Genomic DNA, 25076 nt, shown 5'->3' with positions numbered 1-25076 from the left:
ACACCTTATATGCATGTATGGTCTCCTGTACGCCATTGTCACCAACAACGACACCCAATTCAAAGCTCAAAATTATGAAGACTTTCTGACAAGGCTAGGCATCAAGCACCTCCTCACCCTATCGAACATCCCCAGACCAATGGTCAGACAAAGGCAAGCAACAAAGTCATCCTAAGGGCCCTACGCACTTGACTCGACAAGTCTAATGGTCTATGGAAAGAGGAACTCCTCACTATACTCTAGGGCTACCATTGCTCACCCCAGACAACGACCAATAAATACCTTACTGACTCACATATGGCACATATGCCATGATCCTCATCGATGTCAGGGAACCGTTGATAAAGGGACTGTTGTTCTAGCAACAACAAAATGAAGAAAACATGAGGGTAGAACTTGAGACAACAGATGAAGTCCAAGAAATGGTCAGGATCAGAGAAGAAGCTACCAAACTCTATGCAGTAAAAAGATACAATACAAAGTTTAACCACAAGCCTTTCAACCAGGTGACCTCGTGTGGCTAATCCGAGGAAAAGCCAGAAAAAATCCCAAGCGGGAAAGCTTGGTCCCAACTGGGAAGGCCCATTCAAGGTCATAGCAATCTTAGACAATGGAGCGTACAGACTACAAGAGCTAGATGGAAGAGTGATTCCAAGAACATGGAACGCTACTCATCTAAAGTTACACTTCAGTTGACCTAACGCAAGACAAGATGTTGTAATATTTTTTCTACTCAAGTCTTTTGTCCCAAAAGAGAAAAAATAGGGTTTCGAAGAGACACAAATCAATTGAATGTGATCCTTTATGTTGGGAGCATGTTGATGCATCACATTTTGACCATGATAGCATGTTAGCTCACCCTTCATCTTAGAAATCAGCCCATGAGATTTTTGCCAATGTTTGACCAAATCTCGGTTGAGATTCATCCATTTATTGAAGACATTGTAGATGTGAAACAGGTGAGAAATGTGGTTAATTGTCTCAAGATATATTGTGGTCCTATTTTCTTTATCTTATTTTTAGAATTGCTAGTTTCTTTATCCTTACACGGAAGTATTACGTTTTTCCTTCTTAGAGGTTAACCAACGTTGTGTCAGTCAAGTCACCTACTTATTACCATTAGGTTTGTGCATAAATGTTACTTTGTACAAGTATGATATGTATTTTATTTAAAATCATATATGTAATTTAGCCTCCATTGTTTGGATGAGGAATTTTAATTTAAGCGAGGAAATATTGTTTTTAGTGCATTTAGAATGTTTTGCAATTAGATACTTTGTTCGGGTAGGGTGTTTAAAAGGAATTGTAAACTCTAGTAATTTTGTCGTATATTTTGATTAACTTTAATAAAAGAAATTCAATTTTCACTAAAAAGATTAAAAAATTGAAATTCTCAACCTCATTATAAATGTTTTTTTGTTAGATTAAATGTTACTTTTGGTTCATTTTGTTTTAGTATTGTTTTACTTTGGTATATTAAATTTTAAAAATTCATTTTGATCTTTTGACTTTGAAATTTTTATATTTTTGTTTTCGAATGTTTTATTTTTGGTAGATTAAGTTTTAAAAGTTTCATTTTTATCCTTTATGTTTTTAGAAGTTTCATTTTGATCCTTTTATATTTTTAAAAATTTTATTTTGATGATTTCTTCTGATTCTATTAGCATACATTATTGTTTTGTTAAGTCTTAAAATAACTAATTTAAAATAGTATTAGTGTATTAAGTAAGTTTTATTTTGTGATTTAGCTAGGACAACTGTGGTCTTGTTATTTCTATTAGTTTGTTAGAAACTGTTATTTTTGTTAGAGCAATAACTAACTTTGGTTAGTTAATTGCCTTAATCAGGTTATGTGTAATCATATCTGTTTTTTCTGTAAATAGAGAAACAAAATCAGTTTGTAACCAACCTTTTCATTTTGAATTAATAATAATATTTTCCATTTTCTTCTTCTTTTTCTCTCTCTCACACTCTATGATGGTATCTAGAGCTTGAGGTCTATCCATGGTGACAAATCAAAATTTCACTTTTGCTACTCCTTTTTCTTCATCTGATTTCTCATAAGTTAGATAATTCTAACTTCCTACTATGGAGGCAACATGTAGAACCTGTCATCAAGGCTAATAAACTTCAGCGTTTCATGGCAAGTCCTCATATCCTGATGCACTTTCTCACAAAGGCAGATTGTGAAGCTGAAAATGAAAATCCAGCATACACCGGTTAGGAACAACAAGATCATATTCTCTTGTCATGGCTCCAATTGACTTTTTCAGTTTCAATCCTATCTCGAATTATCAAATGTGTTCATTCATATCAGCTTAGGGAGCAAATCCATGAGTATTTTTAAAATCAAACATGTTCCAAAGGTAGGGTACTTGGAACAAAACTCATAACTATAATGCTTGACCAGAAAACAATGCGTGAGTTTCTTCTGCACATCAAACACATATTTGATGCACTTGGATCGTGGGGAGATCATGTTCTTCCATGTGAACACCTTGACGTGATTCTTGAAGGCCTATCAAATGAGTACAGTCCAATGATGAAAAGTAAGTTTGAACCACTTTTGATTGGAGAAATAAAGGCATTGTTGCATGCACATAAGGCACGCATGAAAAAGTTTTAGAAATGCTTTGCTAATTCACCATCAACCAATGTTGCTCAAGGTTACAATTCATCCTTGAATAATTTCAATTCACAAAGTCAGTCCAATTATTCTGGAAATCGTGGTGACTTCAATTGTGGCAGTGGCTATAGTCGCAGTGGCAATGACTTTGGCCGTGGTAAAGGTTATCATGGTGGCGGCAGAGGCTGCGACCATTATGCAAATTTTTAGTGCCAAGTTTGCTTCAAATTTGGTCACACAATAATGGTGTGTCATTTTCGCTATGATTATGATTTTCAACCAAATGCATCTCTCACGTTGATGGAACCATTGTTTCAAAGCAATTCATCAAACACCTTCGGTTCAGAACATAATCAGAGAACTAATTCTCACAAAGACTCCCAACCTAGTGCAATGCTGGTTAATTCTGAAAATCAAGATCCTAACTTTACTACTTGGACACCTGATTCAGGTGCATCGTTCCTCGTAACTAAAGAGTCTTAAAACATCCAACAACTTGGTCTATTTGAGGGGTAAGACCAAATATACATTGGTAATGGCCAAGGCCTTTCTATTAAGTCTTTTGGTAACACAAAGTTTGTTTCCCCTATTAATCCTAGAGTCTCTTTTTCCTTAAAACAATTATTGCATCTACCTGCCATCACTAAAAACTTAATCAGCGTCAACAAATTTTCTAAGGATAACAATGTTTATTTTAATTTTATCCTAATCATTGTGCTGTGAAATCACAGGGAACCAATGAAGTGCTACTTCAAGGTTCACTGGGTCTTGATGGCCTTTACATATTTCCACATCTTGCACTGAAAGACTCTACCTCAACCATCTGCTTACTTTCAAATTCCAGTGTTGATTCTGTTGTTATTTTTGTTTCCAGTGGTTCTAATACACAAATTTCTAATTCCATTGTAAATGCAGTTTCTGATGTTAAAACAACACCTAGTACTAGCTCTCAAACTATATGGCACCTTAGATTAGGCCATCCTAATGCTAATGTACTAAGGCTTGTGCTTAATCATTGTAATATACCCATAGTTAATAAAACCATGTTCAAATTCTGTGCTACTTGTTGTGTTGGAAAGTTACATAGACTACCATCTTCTTTATCTCAAACTATATATTCTACTCCTCTTGAACTTATATATAGTGATTTATGGGGACCATCTCATATTTCGTCCTTAAATGGTTTATCTTATTATATCAACTTTGTTGATGCTTATTCTAAGTTTACTTGGATTCATTTTCTTAAAAATAAATCAGAAACATTTTCTGTTTTTCAGCAATTCAAAACCATGACTGAACTCCAATTTGATACCAAAATTAAGAATGTTCAAATAGATTAGGGAAGCGAATTTAAACCTCTTACCTCATTTCTTCAAACCCATGGGATCATTCACAAGCTAATTTGCCCTCACACACATCATCAAAATGGTGTTATGGAAAGAAAACACAGACATATCGTTGAGTTAGAGCTCATTCTTCTCACACAAGCTTCTCCCCCTTTAAAATTTTGGGATTTTGCCTTCCAAATTGTTCTTTATTTGATAAACATACTTCCCACTACTTCTCTTAAATTTCAAGTTCCTTATACTATTTTGTTCAACAAGTCACCTAATTACAATTTTTTTAGGAACTTTGGATGTTCTTGCTATCCTTTTCTTAGACCCTATAATAAACACAAACTTGATTTCACGTCACATGAGTGTTTGTTCCTTGGTTATTCCACTTCTCACAAAGACTGAGTGTCTCTCTCCTAATGACAAATTATGTTTCAAGAGATGTTATCTTCAATGAGCTTAAATATCCTTACAATGATCTTTTTTCACCTTTATCCAACTCTGTCACTTCTTCTAAGAGTGATAAGAGTGATTTTTTTACCTACTGTTCATATTCCTCTTGTTTCACCTTCCCCTAATAAACTCATGCAGTCTTTTCAACATGTTGAAACTAATTCTACTTTTGTAAGTGTTGATCCCTTAATACTGAATTTCCTATTCTCAAAATGTCACATCATCTTCTCCTCTTTCAAATGCTTAACCAAATTATATTACTAATGAGCACTCTAACACTGTTTTTGACTTGAACATAAATCCAAGTGATGATAAGAATCTTGAAACTACCCAAGTGAAGAAGGATGAAGGCTTAGAGGCAAAGGCACTGCTAAGAATATTAATTGTTGTTGAAGGCCCGAACTAATTTGAAGACCCATGTCAAATATGTTCTATTTTTTATATTTATAATTTTATCATTGTAATTTTGGTCCAAACTGATTTGAAGTCCTATGTCTATTTCTATTTTTTCGTTCAAATACACAATATGTATGGATTTTGTTTTCAATAGAAGAACTTTTTGCATTTAATAAAAATTGTGAGAACTTCTCTCTGGGTTCCTCGCTGAACCAATCTCGAACTTATCAAGGTAATCCTTGTGGCATCTACCTGACTTATCTTCCCTATCCGAAAGTGTCGTCATCCAAAACTCTGTAGCCTGTATCAAGTGATCCGCTCCTAATAAGGATCACATCATCTAATGAACTCACACATTCTTCTCAACATGTTGAAACTAATTCTACTTTTGTAAGTGTTGATCCCTCTAGATCCCTTAATACTGAATCCCATAATTCTCAAAATGTCACATCATCTTCTCCTTTTTCAAATGCTTAACCAAATTATATTACTGATGAACACTCTAACATTGTTTCTGACTTGAACAAAAATCAAAGTGAACTATCTAGTACCTCTTTTTCTCTGTCTCACACTGTCAGTTCTTCTAATCATGCTCTCCCCTTACAAAATGTCCATCCTATGCAAACCAAATCTAAGTTCAGAATTCATCAACCTAGGTTGCATCCTTCACTATTTTTGGCACATTGTGAACCTAAGACTGTTAAACAGGCTCTTACTGATCCTCAACGGTTTGTTGCTATAAAACAAGAGTATGAGGCTCTTCTTAACAATAAAACATGGGATCTTGTTCCTTTTCCCAAAGACAAACAAGCTATGTGTTGTAAGTGGGTCTTCAGAATTAAGGAGAAAGTTGATGGAACTGTTAACAGGTTCAAGGCTAGGTTAGTGGCTAAAGAATTTCATTAGGTTACTGGTTGTGAATTTAATAAAACCTTTTGTCCTGTGACAAAACCTATTAGAATCAGGTTGATTATCAATTTTGATCTCACTAATAAACGGGATTTGTTCCAGCTAGATGTCAACAATGCCTCTTTACATAACCATTTTGAAGAGACTATCTACATGCAGCAACCATAAGGCTTCAAAAGTTCAGATAAAACCTTGGTTTGCAAGCTACAAAAAGCTTCGTGTGGCCTTAAACAGGCCCCAAGATAATGGTTTGGTAGGCTCAAAGGAACTCTTTTACAACTTGGGTTTGTGGCCAACAAGTACGATTCTTTGTTGTTTGTTTATGAAGACAAAGGACACATTATCTACATTCTTGTTTATGTAGATGATATTATTATCACTGATACCTCCAATGTTGTAATTCAACAACTCACTACTAAGCTGCATTCCAATTTTTCTCTTAAACAATTGGGAAAACTTTACTATTTTCTTAGTATTGAAATCAAATCAATGGCTGATGAGACTATTCTATTGACTCAAAGCAAATATATAAGAGATTTGCTTTAGAAAACCAAAATGGCAGAAACACAACCTATTTCTTCCCCTATGACTGCTAATTGCAAGTTAACCAAAGTTGGCTCAAATTTATTCAGTGATCTATCTCTTTATAGGTCTATTGTTGAAGCTATTTTGTGAACAAGGTTTGTCAGTTCATGGCTAATCCTATGGACTCTCACTGGACAACTATTAAACACATTCTAAGGTACCTTAAAGGCTATATTCATCATGGTCTGCATTTCAAGGTTTCTCCTTCCTCTCAGCCTTTTACTATCAAAGCCCTGTGTGATGTTGATTAGGCCTCAGATCCAAATGAGAGCAAGTTTACCTCTGTTGCAAATGATAGCTTTTTAGATCTTCCACTAAAGCTGAATACAAAAGCTTGGCTCAAGCCATGACTGAAGTTATATGGATTCAAACTCTTTTAACAAAGTTATCTGTTCCTTTTTAGACCCCAGAAATTTATTGTGACAACCAAAGTGCAGTAGTTATCACTCATAATCTAGTTCTTCATTCTCAAACTAAGCACATGGAAATCAACATCTTCTTTTGTTAGGGAGAAAGTGTTAACTAAAAAGCTCAAAGCGTATCATATTCTTGCCATAGATCAATGTGCCAATGCCTTCACTAAACCTCTATCACCAACTCAATTTATCTTTCTTAGGTCCAAACTCAAAGTTGAGTCCATTTCTGATTCTCAAACCCATTGAGTTTTTTGTTTTTTTTTTTTGGGGGCGGGGGGAGGGGGGGGGGCTATTATTGTATTAAGTAAGTCTCATTTTGTGATTCAATTAGGGCAACTGTTAGAAGAATTATGATTCAGTTAGGATAGTTGTGGTTTTGTTAGTTCTATTATTTTGTTAGAAGATATTGTTTCTGTTAGTGTAGTAACTAACTTTGGTTAGTCAATTGCCTTGGTCAGTTTATGTGTAATCATATTCCTTTTTTCTATAAATAGAGAAACATAATTAGTTTGTAACCAACCTTTTCATTCTGAATCAATAATAATATTTTTCATCTTTTTATCTTGTTTTTCTCTCTTAAACTCTATGAAATAGTAACAATTAAAATTCTCACTTTTTTTCAAATACATTCAACCTCACCTATTTTTTTAACCTCTTTTATCTTCTACAAACTTTATAACCACCACAACATAATATTAGAACCATCATCCACTCAGATCCGCAACCTTCACAACATTACATTCGTAATCAATAAACACCCCAAATTCGTAGTCTTCATCCACCAAACAACACGGGTGCGCCACCCCATAGCCATACTATTATCCAACACTAATAAATATTAGAAATATTAGATCTCGATGGTGATAAAAAACTTTAAATCTGATGTCACGGTGATAATTTTGGATCTTACTTTGATTTTTAGTTACTATTATTTTAAATTAATTATTTAAAAATTAATAGAACATTAATATTTACTAATTAACAGAAATAAAAACAAATGATTAAAATGAAAATTTTAAAACTTAAAAAATTAAAATAAAACTTTCAAAAGAATCAAAATAAAACTTTAAAACTTATATAATAAAATGAAATAAAACTAAAACATAATGAATAAAAAATCACAGCATTTTTGTTATTTTGAAGTTCTATTTTTAAGTGAGTCTCTTATCTTAATAACATTTTATTTAATCTATAAAGCTTTATTTTAAAGAATTCGAATGCAGTTCCAGTCATATCTAGACCCTTTTACTTAGCATCCATCTTTAACACATCAACAAATCATGGAATAATATCTGTTCACAGAGAAAAACAAAGAATAGAAAAGAGGCTTTATTATCTGTGTAAAGGAATCCTTCTTCGACAGACAACGCTACTAGATAAAGCTTATGCCCGAATGGAATTTATTCTTCCGCTCTCAAGTGTACACTACGACACAACATAAATAACTTTGCGAATGATAAATATAGTAATTAAAAAATAATAATAAAAAGATTAAATATAATCCAAAAAGTCACGACGTGATGATCGAGGACGCGCTAGTGTTACCGAGTAGTAGCAGTCACAGCTACAGCGTCATCAAAGTTGGTTCCGTTCAATCTCCATCGGTTTTGGTGTCTCCACTAAACCATCACCATCGTGTTCTTCTGAACGTGCCATTTTCATCTCCGATAATCGCTCTCAGGTTCCTTCCTTCTTCTTTCTCCCGCGTCACACTGTGGAACTGTCATATTCCTCTTTGCAAAGCCAGCGTTGTCTTTAGTTTATGCATGTTAATTCCGCAATCGGAGTTTGGATTGTGGAAATTCGAGTCACTTTTTATTTAATTTCACGTGATTTTCTTTGAATTGAGAGAGAGAGAAAGAGAGAGAACTCGTTACTAATTCTTTAATTACCTGATTATTATTGTTATTTCTGAATTTCGTTGCATGTCAGTGAAAGTATGTTAATGATTTTTAATTTTTTTTTTCTATTTTGGTTAAATTGGACAAGGACTGAATTGAACACTTGCATGGTTGACAAAAGTGCAATTTTTGGTATGCAGAAGAAAGGGAGTTGGTGAGAAGCTTGTGCCCAAAATGGCTAATTATGAAGGACAAGCAGTTACCAGTCGTGATAGCGAAGTCAGATCAGGGAGTATGATTTTTGAGCCTATTTTAGAAGATGGAGTGTTTCGTTTTGATTGTTCTGCAAATGATAGAGATGCAGCATATCCCAGTATTTCTTTTGTAAATAGCAAGGATAGAGACACGCCTATCACTACTCAGAAGGTTCCCCTGTATACCCCTACGTTTGAGTGTCTTCTAGAGCAGCAGATTGTCAAACTTGAGGTCAGTTACTTTATTTGCTTCTGGCATCAGATCTTTTGGTTGTCATCTTAAAAATGTTGATTATCTTCAAATTAAGGAGTGTTTGTTTATTGACTTTGTTTCCTGGCATAATTCACTGCTCATGCCATTTCCCAGGCCTTCAGAAATTGATTGAATTTGTTTCTGAACCAGCTTCCTGTAGGTACCTCCCTTTATGGAACTGGAGAAGCTAGCGGAGAGCTAGAGAGGACGGGCAAAAGGGTAAGTCAATCTTATGGAATTTTGTCTTTTTAAAAAGATTTATTTATTATCTGGGTGCTGATCAGTTAAATTTCATTTGCAGGTTTTCACATGGAACACAGATGCATGGGGTTATGGCCCTGGAACTACATCCTTGTACCAATCACATCCATGGGTGTTAGCAGTTCTTCCTAATGGCGAGGCACTAGGAATCCTTGCTGACACGACAAGGCGCTGTGAGGTGCTGGAAAATTGGCTTTTTCTCATCTATAACCTTGTAGAGATGTCTATGCTGTTATATTAATCTGTTTGATGGTCATTTGTTTTGTTCATAAGCAGATTGATCTGAGGAAAGAATCCACAATACAGTTTGTTGCTCCATCCTCATATCCTGTCATTACATTTGGTCCTTTTGCTTCACCCACGGCAGTGTTGATATCTCTATCAAAAGCAATTGGTAATTTTCTGATTAAAAAAATGATTCCTTAGAAAGAAATGATAATTATGCATCTCCATGGCAATTATGCCTCTTCATTTTTGTTGAGGGATTCAACATAAGATTTTATGCAATTATTTTGTTTGGAAAAACTGAAGTCTGTCATTACTTAAGGAGAGTAGTCCATATCTATACAAGAACCTAGTACCTATTGTTAACACACACAAAATATGATTTCATATGCTACATGTTAATTTGTTATGTGTGTGCATACACATTTGTAATATGTATAGTGTGCTTTTATTATTATAGGAGCTAATGAAATTTATGTCTAAAAATAAAGACATTATCGATAACATTGATAAAGCATGCGATGTGAATTTACTATTATAACTAATAACTACAACTTTTGTACAAGTTTCAATAAGAGCTCCTTTTTAAATTAAAATTTCATGTATATGTTAGGATGTGAACATTATTCTATAATCTTACAACACTTTCCAGCTTCATCATTTCATTTTAAAACTCCTCCTTACATTTTTTTTCCTTTGTCAGGAACTGTATTTATGCCCCCAAAATGGTCATTAGGCTATCACCAATGCCGTTGGAGTTATTTATCTGATCAGAGAGTTCTGGAGGTTCTTGGTTTTTTCTCTACTGTGATGACTCTGGAATTAGTTGCATACTTGCATTCATATATGTAGAACGCTGTAGAATCTGAATATGACATGTGTTCCAAGTTCTGACTGTTTTGCTATAGTCTTTTTGCTTTTACTATCTTTTTGGTTAAGAAAAAAATGAAATCCTTTAAAGTTCTGTTTGGTGTATCTGTTTTTAATATGTTAAATATCTGGGGTTTTTGGATGGGATGATAATATGCCTTTGGCAGTATATCAAACTTCTTCATTATTGGGCATACCATTCAATAAATATTGGAATCCAAGATGCCTGGGAATCTTAAGCATATAAACACAGTTTAAATAATGTGTTTGTAAATGAATATGAAAATCCTTATTCATTGCAAAATGTAGACATTACACCCTCCAGGAAATCTTTAATAATTTTCAGCTCTCATACTAAACATGGGTTTCCAAAATTTTCATGCTACCAGATAAATTATGGTTATATGTTAACATTCAGCGTACCTAAAAGTTTACGATTTCTGCATCGCTATCAACTTTGTTTTGTATATTCTAACTTTTTTGGTTATTAATTTTTTAGAAGCATGTTTTGTCTTGACTTGTTAACAATTAAAATTTGCAGGTTGCAAAAACATTCCGGAAAAAGAGCATACCTTGTGATGTGGTGTGGATGGATATCGATTACATGGATGGTTTTCGTTGTTTCACCTTTGACAAGGCAGGTTTTTTTACACCTAGGAAAAGAATCATTTATCAGTTTATTTATAGTACATGTAGCTTGTGTCTCATAAATTAAAGTTATGTATTGCATAGTTTGTATAATGTAAATTTGTTTTATTGGCTTAATCACATTAGCTATCCAGCCTGCACTGGTAATTTGAAAAAAAGCTTAGTTAATTTTTTTTGTTGGCCATTTTAATGTCTAAACAATATACTTTTGTTTAGATAAGTAAGTAGTGTCTGATCTTTCAGGAGCGTTTTCGAGATCCCATGTCTTTAGTGAAAGATCTCCATTATAGTGGTTTTAAAGCTATTTGGATGCTTGATCCTGGAATCAAGCAGGAAGAGGGTTATTTTGTATACGATAGTGGTTCTAAAAATGATGTTTGGGTCCAAAAGGCAGATGGAACTCCTTACGTTGGTAAGTTTTTTTTTTTTTTTTTTTCTTTTTACTTGAATATTTCTGTACTTCATTCATGCCTTCTTCTTTCCTTTCTGTGATGCATTATCCCATATATATATCCTCAGGGGAGGTGTGGCCTGGGCCATGTGTCTTCCCTGACTATACGCAGTCTAAAGTTCGTGCATGGTGGGCAAATTTAGTTAAAGACTTCATTCCCAATGGTGTTGATGGTATATGGAATGATATGAACGAACCAGCTATCTTTAAGGTAATTCTAATCTCTTTGGTTTCTTTTCTTCAAATAATATGAAACAATATTTGATCCAAATCTTATTTTTTGTGGATCTTGATTTGTTTCATTTCCAACTTCTTTACCCATTTCTTTTTTCTAGGTTCTAACAAAAACAATGCCTGAGAGCAATGTTCATAGAGGAGATACTGAACTTGGAGGTTGTCAGAATCATTTTTTCTATCATAATGTAATATACTTTGTCCCTTATTATGACTTTGGAGTCGCGTTTCTTTTATTTATCATAAGCTTGTTGATAGAGCACTTCGATTATATAATTAGATACCAATTACCAACTGCATCTTGACTCTCTGATGTTAGTGTATCAATTTAGATTTGTTGAATGTTTTGGTGCCTTACCATGTAGTTACGAAGTTTTGTCAATTACTATTACTGTTCACTATAGGTCTATGGTCTACTGATGGCAAGATCAACTTATGAAGGCATGAAACTAGCTAATGAAAAGAAGCGTCCTTTTGTTCTTACGAGAGCTGGATTTTCTGGCAGCCAAAGGTATGCTGCAACATGGACTGGAGATAATCTTTCTACATGGGAGCATCTTCACATGAGTATCTCCATGGTACTTCAGCTGGTAAGATTCTTAGTCGCATGGATGCTACTTCCCTTGAACAATACTGCCATTTGATGTTGTCTTAGCACCATTAACTTCTGCAGTTTCTTGTGAAGTCTTAGAATATGGGTCTAAAAAGACCTTTGTATGGGGTGTGTTAGAGATATAATATAAAATCATTCATTTGTCTTCCCTAATAGTTTAAGCTCTTGTGATTGTTGGTTAATGACAATAAATAATCACTTTGAATAGATGTTGTATTTCCCTTAATAATTTCCTTTCCTTGTGTTCAGGGACTTAGTGGTCAGCCACTTTCAGGTCCTGATATTGGTGGATTTGCTGGAAATGCAACACCTAGACTTTTTGGAAGGTGGATGGGTGTAGGTTCCTTGTTTCCTTTTTGCCGAGGGCATTCTGAAGCTGGCACCACTGACCATGAACCCTGGTCTTTTGGGGAAGAGGTTAACATCAATATTCTTGCGTTTTCTAACTCTTTATATGCTGTACATTTATCTGAATTTTATGATGAAATTTCTTATCGTTATATCACATGGAGTAAAATAATGAAGGCTCTATATTGAGCTCAATTGTTAGCTTGGTATCAACATAACAATTTTAGTTGATTAATAAAAAAGGACATAATCTCATATTCCATTTCATGCTTTAAGTTCTGGTGGTGTACATTTGTTATTAACTTATTCTGTGTTTACTTTAAAAAACTGGCTATTTTTTCCTCTTCAATGGAACTTGATATCCATTGGATGTGTGTGTGTGTGTGTGTATATAATTCATTTATTATATCTAGGACTGATGACATAAATAAATATGACACTCATCATGTAATCTTTTTTAGAGCATTTACAGTTGTATTCTGCTACTGGCCTAATCAGGATTTTGTTCTTTTAATGCTAATTTGTTATTAATATTTGCTAGCATCTTCTGACTATATTATGTGTGACTAGTATATTTCTTTATTAGAAAAACTTTTAATTCTTTTGTATGCAAACCTAGCTCTGTCTGGCAAAAGGCTAAGGACACATTTATGTGATGAATGGGAGGATGGGACAATTTACAGCCCTTATAATTCTCTCTTAATGAAATGGTGCTTTGTGCATCTCTAACTTCAGCTCTAACTTATAGTGTGAAGAAGTTTGCCGATTGGCATTGAAGAGGCGCTACCGTCTGATCCCACTTATTTACACTCTTTTTTATTTTGCTCATACAAGGGGCACTCCAGTTTCAACCCCTACTTTCTTTGCTGGTGGGTTCATGTTCTCTTTACTACTTGTGTCGTTGGTTTTATTATGATATCTGACCTTTCTTCCTATATATCACAATTTTTTTATCTTTTTATTTATTGATTTTCTTTTGCAGATCCAAAAGATCCCAGTCTGAGGAAACTTGAAAATTCTTTTTTGCTTGGTCCAGTCTTAGTGTATGCAAGGTTCTTCTACTTCTTTACTTATCTATCATCAATCTAGACAACACTGCTATATTTTTTAGAGATGCCTTTGCTGGAAATAGGCTGGTTTTCCTCATTCTTCTATGCATGCTGACTACAAATTTGATATATCCTTTAGTCATCAAGAAAGGGTGAATGATAAAAAAAGTTGCATTTTTCTTTTCCAATTTGTAAAAAAAAATTAGATCAGATCATGGTAAATCCCCTGTTATGTTCCTCCATTTTTTAAATAAGCTGAAAACATTGAATTCATTAACAATATGGATATAGGAATGGTACACTTTTGTAGTAGAGAAACAAAAATAAATGATTGTAATCTAAAGCCTAGCTTATCTATTCTTTGTTGAGTTGAGGCTTGGTATACTGTGTCTGTTTATGGATATTAATTACTGCTATCTGCTCCTTTTGTGTTTGTGTCTGCAGTTCTTTGAATTTGAGTTGATTCCTCATTCGACCTTTATCTGACCATGTCCATTTTGCATTATTAAATGTATATGTTAATAATTCATAATGTCTAATGTTTTCTCTTATTCATTAACAATTCATATTTATAAGTATTTGTGGTCTTCGGGTCTCCGCTTTTTTTGGTAGCAGCTCTCAAGTTTAATTATATGTGAAGTTTTATAGAAAGCTGTATAATACATTGCTGTACAATTTGTGCTGATTTAACATGTTATTTGTATCTTGATCAGCACCTTACGTAGACAGGGGTTGGATAAGTTGGAGATTACTTTGCCTAAGGGGATATGGTTGAATTTTGATTTCAACGATGCACATCCGGTATTTTTTTTACTGCTCTTTTGTTTGCATTTTTTTTTAGTACTATTTTAATTTATTTTCTGTCAAAAAAAAATTATTTGCTTTCCTTTGTTTTTTGTTTTGTCTGGGGCTTGTCAGGATTTGCCAGCTTTATACTTAAAAGGTGGCTCGATTATTCCCGTGGGCCTCCCTCATCAGCATGTTGGAGAGGCTAATCCTTCAGATGACTTGACTCTTTTTGTGGCTTTAGATGAACATGGTAAGTCAATGCATTCAATTTTCCCTTGGCATGCTTGTACAACTATCTTGCTAAGGTTTTTACTCTTAAGATTAACACCTTGCTGCTAAAGGCTGTATGGATAAGATTTACGGGGTGTTTGGTTTGAAAGAAATTATGGGGAGCTAATTTGAGCTTATGAAAACAATTTATGACTCCTATATGTTCTTAGCTTATTTTGATAAGCTTCTCGGCACAATTTATCAAAAGAAACTCTTTTTAACTATGAAATATGGGTAAATTTATGGCATAAGCCCTTACATGATAAGAACTTGTTGAACTAGTGTTTGATTAAGTTCTTTACCCAAATGCACCCTTCATGATTGACAGGGAAAGCTGAAGGTGTTCTATTTGAGGATGATGGTGATGGATATGAATTCACTAAAGGCAGTTATTTATTAACACATTATGTGGCTGAACTTAAATCATCAGTTGTTACAGTGAGTGTCCACAAAACTGATGGATCATGGGAAAGACCTAAACGCCGCTTGCATATTCAATTATTGCTGGGTGGGGGTGCAATGGTATGTGAGATGAAACTACAAAGAGTTTGAAACTTGACATAAAGAAACTGTAACTGCTTGATTCCATCCTTTACTGGATACTTGATCTTGATATTTATATATTTTTTTTGTTTTTTAAACAGCTTGATACATGGGGAACTGATGGAGAAGTTCTGCAACTAATTTTGCCTTCGGAAGATGAGGTGTTGAAGCTAGTATCTACTAGTGAGAAGAATTACAAGGACCGTTTGGGTATTTTCTTCAAATATTTTACTTGACTGGTTTATGAATATTAATTTATATGATATTTTGTTGACCATCATTTTCTCTGACAATGCTACATTTATTCTTTAGTATAGTGCTTTGTAGTTTTGTGTATTTCTTGAAGACAATCATGCTTTTAAGACCTAATATGTCAATTTTTGAAGATGTTTCTTGGTTTGGATATTGACCTTACTATTTCTATGCTGTAGTTTCCTTGTCTTTATTATCTTCCATATGGTTTCTTTGCCCTCTGTAGGGAACTGTCTGAGTTGAGTTTTTTGCATTGGTTTTAGTTCTCCTGTCCTGTTCATGAGTAGAGTGGAGGTGGACTTGTGGTTTTATTCTGCAAAATTATGTTGTATTTTACATCTGAATAGTATCTAACATGCATTCAAGGATCCTAGAAATTCCAATTCTATATCAAGGTGTGCTACTTTCTGCTATTTATTTTTTGGCAGAAAATGCAACTCCAATTCCTGATGTAGAAGAGGTTTCTGGACCCAAGGGAACAGAGCTTTCAAGAACTCCCATTGAACTGAAAAATGGTGAGTGGAATCTTAAAGTTGTTCCCTGGATTGGGGGTAGAATCATGTCCATGACACACATTCCTTCAGGTACGTTGATCATAATTCGCAATATATTTAATTTGTTTATTGGAAATGTACAAGTAGCTTGTGTTTTTCCCTGTGACACATTGATTAAATAATTTGTATTGTTTATAATATGCTTTACAATGTTCATGATAATAAACAATTTTTTTCAGGAACACAATGGCTCCATAGTAGGATTGAGATAAATGGGTATGAGGAGTATAGTGGTATGGAGTATCGTTCTGCTGGGTGTTCTGAGGAATATTCTGTCATTGAGTAAGTTCCTTTGTATTTCATGATTTCACTGAGGAAACTTTTTGTCAAGATGTCACCGAAGGCCAATTTGATCCTTGTATATACTTTTTCATAGCATGCAGTTGATTCTTGTTCCACCCTCATTTTTCATTTTGGTATTCAACATGTATTCTGTGACAATTTTATTTCAGTCGAGAACCAGGGCTTGTGGTGTTAGAGGGTGATATTGGTGGGGGATTGGTTCTTAAACGTCATATCTATGTTCCAAAGAATGTTCCCAATGCCATCCAGATAGACTCTAGTATAATAGCACGAAGTGTTGGAGCTGGTTCTGGAGGGTTCTCAAGGTTATATCTGAAGCTTCCCCTCTTGTATCCTTACAATATTCTCATTATCTCTCTCTGTGATAATATATATATATATAAAGTTAATTTCATCTTTGGGGGATCTCCAACTCTGATTTATTAATAAGGTGATTGGCACTTCTCTTGCTATAGCCTGCAGTGTTGGATCATGGGGGTTAAGGGTGTTTGGTTACTGAGTGCCTCTATACACTTCCACTTAGAAATGTATCCTTGGACACATTTTGAAATGTTTGGCTGGCAAGTCCAAAATTAGTTTTGGTCCCAAATGTTAATCTACCAGGAATAACATTTATTTATTGTTTTTCAATTTGACAGATTTTACCAATTGGTTGTTACATATAAGTTTAATGATAATAAAAAATCAATTTATTTGTTTTTTGACAATTTCACACTCAAAAGTAACTTTACTAACTATTTCCAAATAATTTATTCTCTCAAAATGATTTTTGGGTGAATATTCTTGCTACTTATCATTCTTTCAAAATTACATGAACTAACTCTCCTAAAAGCTTGGGCTCTCACACAAGAAGCCTTTGGGCTTGAAGTCTTGATAATGCATAGGCCTACTTGTGCTGATGTTGAACTTTTTTGTTAGAAGAACGGGGATAACAAGGATTCAATTTTTATCAACTGTGGTCATAGAGGCTTTGATACCTTGTCATGAACTAACTCTACAAAAGCTTAAGTTGTTAGGTGAAAACACGGGAATGATTTTTATATTATACTTCTAAAACAATATGTTTTGCTCACTTGATTAATATTCATCAATCATCTGAACCCAAACATGCATTGTATATGTCAATTAAAAGACTATTTACTTTTTGTGACATTTTCTTGTGTTTATCACTATGTTGTGCATGAGGATCCTAGTGGAAAGTTGAGACATTAATCAACAATTTATCCTTCTTTTCTGTTATTTTCACTACTGAATGTTTTTGTCAGTTGTCTATTCAGATGTGCTGATTTCTACTCTCCTTTGTGTGTTCTGTAGGTTGGTTTGCTTAAGAGTTCACCCAACATTTAGTGTTTTGCATCCATCAGAATCTTTTGTTTCATTTACTTCAATGGATGGATCGAAGCATGAAGTCTTTCCTGATGGTATGGAGCAATTCTTTGAAGGAGACCTCATTCCTAATGGTAATGTTCGTTTTATCTTTTTCCTATCTTGTTACTACCCACATGAAATGTGGGAACTCTACTGGGATGAATAAATGAGTAAGTATGATAGAAGAATAAATTTATATGTTTGGCGAAGGTGAATACATTATTTCCCCAAAATGCATTCACCACAACCAAACATATAAATTTAAAATATAAAAATGAAGAGATCTAACTGGCATGCTGGCTTGTGTTTTAGCTTTAAAGATGAAACTGACTCTGGGATTTCAGTATGAGTTTATGTTCGGAGATTTTAGGTCTATATACATTTTTAGTTTCTATCATTTTTCTCAATTTTGGTTTTGGTCTCCATACTTTAAACATTTGGTTGAGTTCCTATAGTTTCAAAACTACTAAGAAATAGTCCTAGTGTAATGACCAAAACCAAAATGTAGGCATGGCAGCAGGGACCTATTCTTCCACGTGCTTTTCTTCCACATCCCATCTTTTCCTACTCCCCAACCGATGGAAAAAAAAAATCCAACATCCATTTTAAAAACCAATGTTCTTATAGGTGGCTGTGGAAGAATTTATGTTTTCTTTACTGTTTTCATTTTGTAGTTTAATTTTCATGTCAATCTTGTGAATCTGGACAGCTGATTATAGTGTTCCCTATAAAAATTTTAATTGTAATTTCATTTCAGGCGAATGGAGGCTGGTTGATAAATGTCTTGGCTTGGCACTGGTGAACCGATTTAGTGTTAGTGAGGTATTCAAGTGTCTTGTTCACTGGGATTGTGGCACTGTCAACCTGGAGCTTTGGTCCCAGAGTAGGCCTGTTTCAGAGCAATCCCCTCTCAGAATTTCCCATCAGTACGAGGTTATAGGAATTTCATAATAATTTAACTGATCATCAATGTATCTAGAATGTTCGAAACAGTGTAGTGCTGTTACAAAACCTGCACCTAAAATCAATGCATAAAAATTTCAGTGTTGTTTCCTTCTTCCTTTTCACCTAAATGTCTGTTCTGTTTGGTTGGACTTTTATTAAACAGCAAAGGGCATTGCCTTGTGCACCAATTAAATTGTTGGTACACCCAACACAAGATGGACAATTTCAAAATTGTCCTTCCATAAAGCTATACGGCTTATTACAGATTGCCAATCTGTAATCTCGGCAATCCGTAAGCTCATTATAGATTGTCAATCTGTAATAGACTTACAGATTCACAATCTGTATTAGGCTTACGGATTGACAATTTGTAAATGACTCATTTGATATTTAAAAAAAAATAATTCAAAAATATATTTTACGAATTAATTTAAAATTAATGGCCAAAATGCTCTAACCAACTGAGCTAATAGATCAATTATATTATAAAATAATTAATGTTATATATAACATTAAATTTTAAATTTATATTTAATACACATGTAAATTTACATAATAAATTTTGTGACAATTAATTTTTTTACATATATAAATTGTAACTAAAAATTATAAGTTTAATAAAAATTTATATATGTAAAAAATATATTATTAACATAAATTTACTAATGTATTTTTTGATTTTATTATAATTAATTTTGATCTAATAATGTATTTTTTACATATATAAATTTTAAATAGAAACCTAAATTAATTGTAATAAGACCGAACTATATATTAGTAGATTATGTTAATAATCTATTTTTTTACATATATAAATTTTTACTAAACCTATTATTTTTATTTAAAATTTATATATGTAAACAAAATATACTATTAGATCAAAATTAATTTTAATAAAGACAAAAAATAATTTATGTTAATAATGTATTTTTTTACATATATAATTTTTTATTAAACATATAATTTTTATTTACAATTAATATATATAAATAAATTAATTATTAGATCAAAATTAATTATCATAAAATTTATTATGTAAATTTAGATGTGCATTAAATATATATTTAAAATTTTAGTGTTATATATAATTACATTAATTATTTTATAACATAATTGATCTTAGAGCGTCGTGTTAATAATGCGAAAATTACGGGTTTGATTCATGGACCATTAATTTTAAAATAATTCTTAAAATATATTTTTTTTAAAAATTAAAAAATCATATGAGTCACTTACTAATTGATAATTCGTAATAGGCTTATGAATTCACAATCCATATCAGCTCTATGAAAAGATAATTTTGTAATTGTCCATCTTGTGTTAAGTGTACCAACAATTTGACTGGTGCGAAAAGCAATTTTCATCAACAAAAAATGGATGAAATTGTGCAAGTCTGCAAGAGGTTTGCCCAAAAAGTTTTTGTAATTTTTTTCCCGGAAATATCCTTCACGAAAACTCATTTTCATTGTGTTGCACCTCCCACCTCCTTTATCGTTGAACACACAGCAAGAAAGAAATTTTATCAAGGCTAAATTAATAATTTGGTCCCTCTATTTTTTTTATTTTATTCAATTTACTCTCTCTTTTAATAAAAAGGTCTTAGTGTCCTTTATTTTTTTTAAAAAAATCTTGGAAAAGTCCCATTTCGTACTCAATTTAATCCCTTATTTTTTTAAAATGCTTTAATTTAATCCCTTATTTAAAGTAAAACATGCTTCAATTCTTTTGTCTTAATTGGACAAAAAGGGCCACAACATAAGTCTAAAAAAACATTTGAAGCATCGGGCAATTTAACTAGTACTGGCTTGATCCTTTTGAGACAGAACATGTCCTTTGAGTAGGTCAAGGAGTCAATGATACTTCAATTCTCTAGTGAAAGCCACTTCTCCTATGTGGGTATTCTACTGAACTTGAGAAATAGTTCAATTTAGTCCTCTTCAATGATACTTCAATTTAACTAGTACTGGCTTGATCATTTGTAACCACTTAGTCCTCTTCGAAAATATACGTAGGTTAGGTGGGAAACCAAGCTTTCTATAACATGTCAATGGTATGCCGTATGCCCATTCTTTTCTTCCCACAACGCATACATAATTTTATGCCTGTAAGTAGTCCTTACTCCTTGAGAACCTCTACCCCTCTGTCATTCTCTGCCTCTGAATGTGCCCCGTTTGCCAAGACTTTAGGCTCTTGTTGGACTAACAAAAAAACCTTGTTTATCCTACACAATGGCTCCATGAGCATAATATAGGATCTGAGAGCAAGACCCTTAGGATTCTGATAACATAGTCACTTTCTCTATGTAGGTCTGCTTAGAAACCTGCATACTTAGTGACATTATGTAAAATCTAACGGTTAAGTTTCTTCTTGATTGAGAACAAAACATTATTTTATTTCAATATCAAAGAAATTCCTCAACATGGACTCAATCTTCGCTTGTCTGTTTCACACACGACGTCCTCATTTTGGTATCATATTCATGATGATGCTTATAACTTCCAGGACAGTAATTATACTGATTTCAACCTCAATTCTTTCTGCCCATTGATCTTCAATAAGTCGAAGTCCAAGACGAAACAAAAACCATATTCAAAAAGGAATAAATCAAGGAATTAGTAGGCAAAAACTATATCTTGGAGGTGTGTGAGATATCATATAACTCCACTCGTACCTTACAGAGTGCACAGTAGAATTACAAATACTCCAAATATGACTTTGAACAAATAAAGACTCCACCACACCCTATTTACATTGGCATCATGAGACATAACAAAAAAAAAAACACTGTATAGTCTGTCACGAGCAATTTTATTTATTCTAGTCAAAATGACACCAAAATTTGTCTTAAATTTCCACACTCCAACATCAGAAGAGGCAAAAAAAAATTAGTGATAACCAATTGGAGCAGCAGCCTCTCGTAACTCTCGCCCTTGATAGTGAATGTCCTGCAGTTCATTACAATAAAACACCATCAGTATTCTTTATAGATCATTTAACACAATCAAAGGAGAAAAACGCTTCAATTTTTTCTTAACTTCCCATTTTAATTAGCTGAATAGAAAAATATGTAAATATAAGGATAATTACCGATGCAAAGTGGTTGACATCACGATGGTGTGCCTCATCAGCTCTTACAACCATGACAACATCCCTTAAAGTGGAGCCTGGTGGGAGCTGCCAGTAGTCAATGGCAATGGCTGGAGCCGGCACATTTTCGATATTGCCCTTGTCCAGCTCCTTAAGGAACTCTGTGTAGGAGTGAATTGCTTCCTCCTCCAGGTAACCAACCATGCGGTGTGCGAATTTAGGTGACAACAAATACCCCAAGAAGTATGCATTGAAGAAAACACCTTGCACAGTTATCACTAGTGCACGCTCATACCACTTTGGCTTTGCCACTTCCATGAAGGTCATTAGGTGCATACGCTCGTTCTCTGCTTCTTCCAGCAGTGCTTTGATCCAACCACCACTGTGCTCAAATCTTCTTAGGGATTTGCAGTGAAGTAGCATGCCTGCTACCATCCCAGGGACTGCAGCCACTGTTTCTAGCATCATTGCTCGGCATCCATATCGCCTCTGTTACATTTACACACAACAAACTTAATTAAGAAAATAATAAACTTCAAACATAGTATATAGAATACAATACTCATCTAAGGGTGAACAAGTACTGCAATAACACAAGTTTTCCTTCAAACATGACAGTGAAAAGTGTGGGAATGGACTTTTCACATATACAGTTGTTTATACAAAGTTCACATAAATTTCATTATGAAGCACATACTAAACTTGAAAGGCAATATTGATTGTTGATGTTACCATAAGACTAATAGTATGCTAGCTTAAGCAGGCTTTTATTTTATCCTAAAATGAGAAAAAGAAGTTAGAGTGTATGTGCTAATTAGCATGACCATAATTTTGTTCTTTAGGAAGATTAATGGTTTATGGCAAATGGAAACTTAAAAACAAAATCAACCTAGGAGGCATCTCATCTTACGGTGGAGGAATTTATGAAACACTATTGGATCATTTTCTTTTCATGTGCTAGGCATCCCAATCCCATCGAGTAGGGAGTCTTTGTGAAACGTTGAATCTCTGTGAATCTAACAAATTTCTAGACTCATGTTTAATTTCTTGAAACATGTGGAACGAATGGTCAGAAGTCTGAACAAACACAAGTATTTTGTCTTTTAAAAAAAGTATATTACCAAACGTCACATTCATGTATTATGCATCACATGTATTATGTTCGAATGCCTAAACAAACACACCTCCTGACCAAAACACATCTCATATCAGACAAACATCACATGTATTGTGCATGATACTTATTTATTCTGAGGAAAAACAAAAAGAAACCTAACAAGATGTCCCAAAACCAAAAATGATATTAAAATAATAAATCAGCATATAATGATGTGCCAATTAAAAAAAAAGTTATATAACGATGTTTAGTATGTGAGAAAAAAAAATATTATTAATTATGTATGATAAGTTTATTTTTTTATGATATTTATCATAAAAATCATACAAACAATAATTTATTATTAGACAACAATATAAAATTATTTTACACCATCATCATAATACCAATTAAATTCTTAGTATTCATGACCACAAAAACTATTTTAAAAAAATATACCAGAAAGCCATAGGCAAACCAGAATTTTATACGAACCATTTTATTTTTTTAAAAAAAAAATCAATTTATTGGGGAACTAAATTAGTACATAATAATTAAAATAAATTTCGGAACTTTAAAACGCAAATCAAGTAAAAAAAAGAAGACATATAACCAACAATATTTTTTTATCTGCACCAAAAATAATGAAAAACTTAACTAAAAACCTTAAAACATGAATCCATGTAGGAAGACCTTTCACCGTATCTTCGAAGAGAAATAAAGAAAATTACTTTAATGAAATAACAAATGAAAACATCTAGGACTAAAAGGGAAAAATTGAAAGAGATATACCTTCCTTGAAAAAATAAAACAGGAATATAATTACTATATACCATATACCGTATTTATTTTGAGGTAAAAGCAGAAGAAACAAAGATATAAAAAAGGGGGGAAAACAGAATGACTAATAAACAAAATAACTAACGTTATATGACAGCAAGAAAAATAGCCCAAAGAAAGGTTAAATAAAATACTGTATAAACATATTTAAAAAGTATTATTACTGCTTATTATTATATTGAGATAAAAAAAAATATATCTGATATATTCTCTTTAAAAGACTTTTACATACAATGAAATAAAAAATTATTTATTTATTCTTTACTTGACTTTGTTCCGTGCAGGAGAAGGAAAAGATCCAAAATACCTGGAAAAACACATCGGTGGGGTATCTGAGAACCTTGACAGTCCAAAAAGCCATTTTGTCCAGAAACGTGGTTGGAGCATGGTGCTTCTCCAGATCAATGGAAAGATCTGCTTTGTATGTCTCCCATGGCTTCGCGTCAATTAACATCATCAACAAATCAAAACAATACCATTATCAAATATATAATTAATCCCCAAAAAAAAATTATATAAATTAAAAATTTCAAGAGAGAACAAATTAAGGACGCAATCCGTAGGGGTTGACAGAATAACATAAGACCAAGTTATTTTCTCATGTGGGGAAAAACAATTTATTTGATAGGAAAAATATTCAATTTTCTTTGTGTGGAAAGGGTTCAGTGCTAGTCACACACACAGCAAATAAGATTAGTTTATGATAAGATAGAAACATCATATTATTTTTTATACCTGAAAAAAAAAACTTACACATATGGTTTACATACCCTAAAGCAATTCCACTTCCATTCTGTGCCATCTTTTTTTGTGATCTTGGAGGGTTGAATGCCCCAATAACTCACGATCACTTTTTCTTCTTTGTTCCCACCAGCAGAAGACAAACCAACCTTCTTCTCAATCTTTTCCTTCTCTGACAAAGCCAAAGTGCTCTCACTCCTCACACCACCGCCATATAATGCTCTTAAACCACCAACTTCGCCGCTTAAACCCTTCGCCACAAACATTGCGGTGTTCGCTACCCGGTTGGCGCCGCTGCGGCTCATCATCATCATCATCGAGAACACGCCACAATCTACACAGAGAGAATAATCCAGAAAGAGAGAAATAAAAGTGAGGGAGAAAATCAGAGAGAAATTAAGTTTTCAGAAAAAGACTTGTTTTTTGTTGGCTGTTGAAGAAAAGGGTTTAAGGAGGGTCTATATATATATATAGTAGTTATGAATAAACAAAGGTAAAGAGTTTATGTAATGGTTCATGAGA

General features: G+C 33.4%; 2 protein-coding genes across 5 annotated transcripts; one reads left to right on the top strand and one right to left on the bottom strand.

Annotated features, from left to right (window-relative positions):
• The first annotated feature begins 8134 nt into the window (after positions 1 to 8134).
• LOC100809690 (alpha-glucosidase 2) lies at positions 8135 to 18893 on the top strand. 4 transcript variants are annotated; one of them, XM_006578321.4, is made up of 23 exons: positions 8135 to 8400; positions 8761 to 9046; positions 9218 to 9286; positions 9369 to 9506; positions 9605 to 9722; positions 10257 to 10339; positions 10965 to 11060; positions 11315 to 11483; positions 11591 to 11733; positions 11858 to 11944; positions 12161 to 12346; positions 12619 to 12786; positions 13466 to 13586; positions 13700 to 13769; positions 14480 to 14567; positions 14685 to 14805; positions 15154 to 15347; positions 15470 to 15578; positions 16049 to 16204; positions 16354 to 16456; positions 16627 to 16782; positions 17792 to 17937; positions 18603 to 18893. In XM_006578321.4, the coding sequence occupies exons 1-23, from the start codon at positions 8240 to 8242 to the stop codon at positions 18794 to 18796; spliced, it is 3162 nt and encodes a 1053-aa protein (XP_006578384.1). In that variant the 5' UTR covers positions 8135 to 8239; the 3' UTR covers positions 18797 to 18893. The 4 variants fall into 4 exon arrangements, with proteins under 4 accessions (XP_006578384.1, XP_003522863.2, XP_006578385.1 ...); XM_003522815.5 differs by having other exon boundaries at positions 8144 to 8400; positions 8764 to 9046; XM_006578322.4 differs by lacking the exon at positions 8135 to 8400 and adding an exon at positions 8430 to 8656.
• Positions 18894 to 21201: 2308 nt separating this feature from the next.
• On the bottom strand, positions 21202 to 24982 carry AOX1 (ubiquinol oxidase 1, mitochondrial). Its single transcript, NM_001249237.2, has 4 exons — positions 24584 to 24982; positions 24121 to 24249; positions 21878 to 22366; positions 21202 to 21735 (listed from the first exon to the last, which is right to left on the bottom strand). The coding sequence occupies exons 1-4, from the start codon at positions 24869 to 24871 to the stop codon at positions 21676 to 21678; spliced, it is 966 nt and encodes a 321-aa protein (NP_001236166.2). The 5' UTR covers positions 24872 to 24982; the 3' UTR covers positions 21202 to 21675.
• Positions 24983 to 25076: the final 94 nt, after the last annotated feature.

The sequence above is a fragment of the Glycine max genome, chromosome 4, assembly GCF_000004515.6.
Source record: "Glycine max cultivar Williams 82 chromosome 4, Glycine_max_v4.0, whole genome shotgun sequence".
NCBI lineage: Eukaryota > Viridiplantae > Streptophyta > Magnoliopsida > Fabales > Fabaceae > Glycine > Glycine max.
This window is presented reverse-complemented; position numbering and strand designations above follow the sequence as displayed.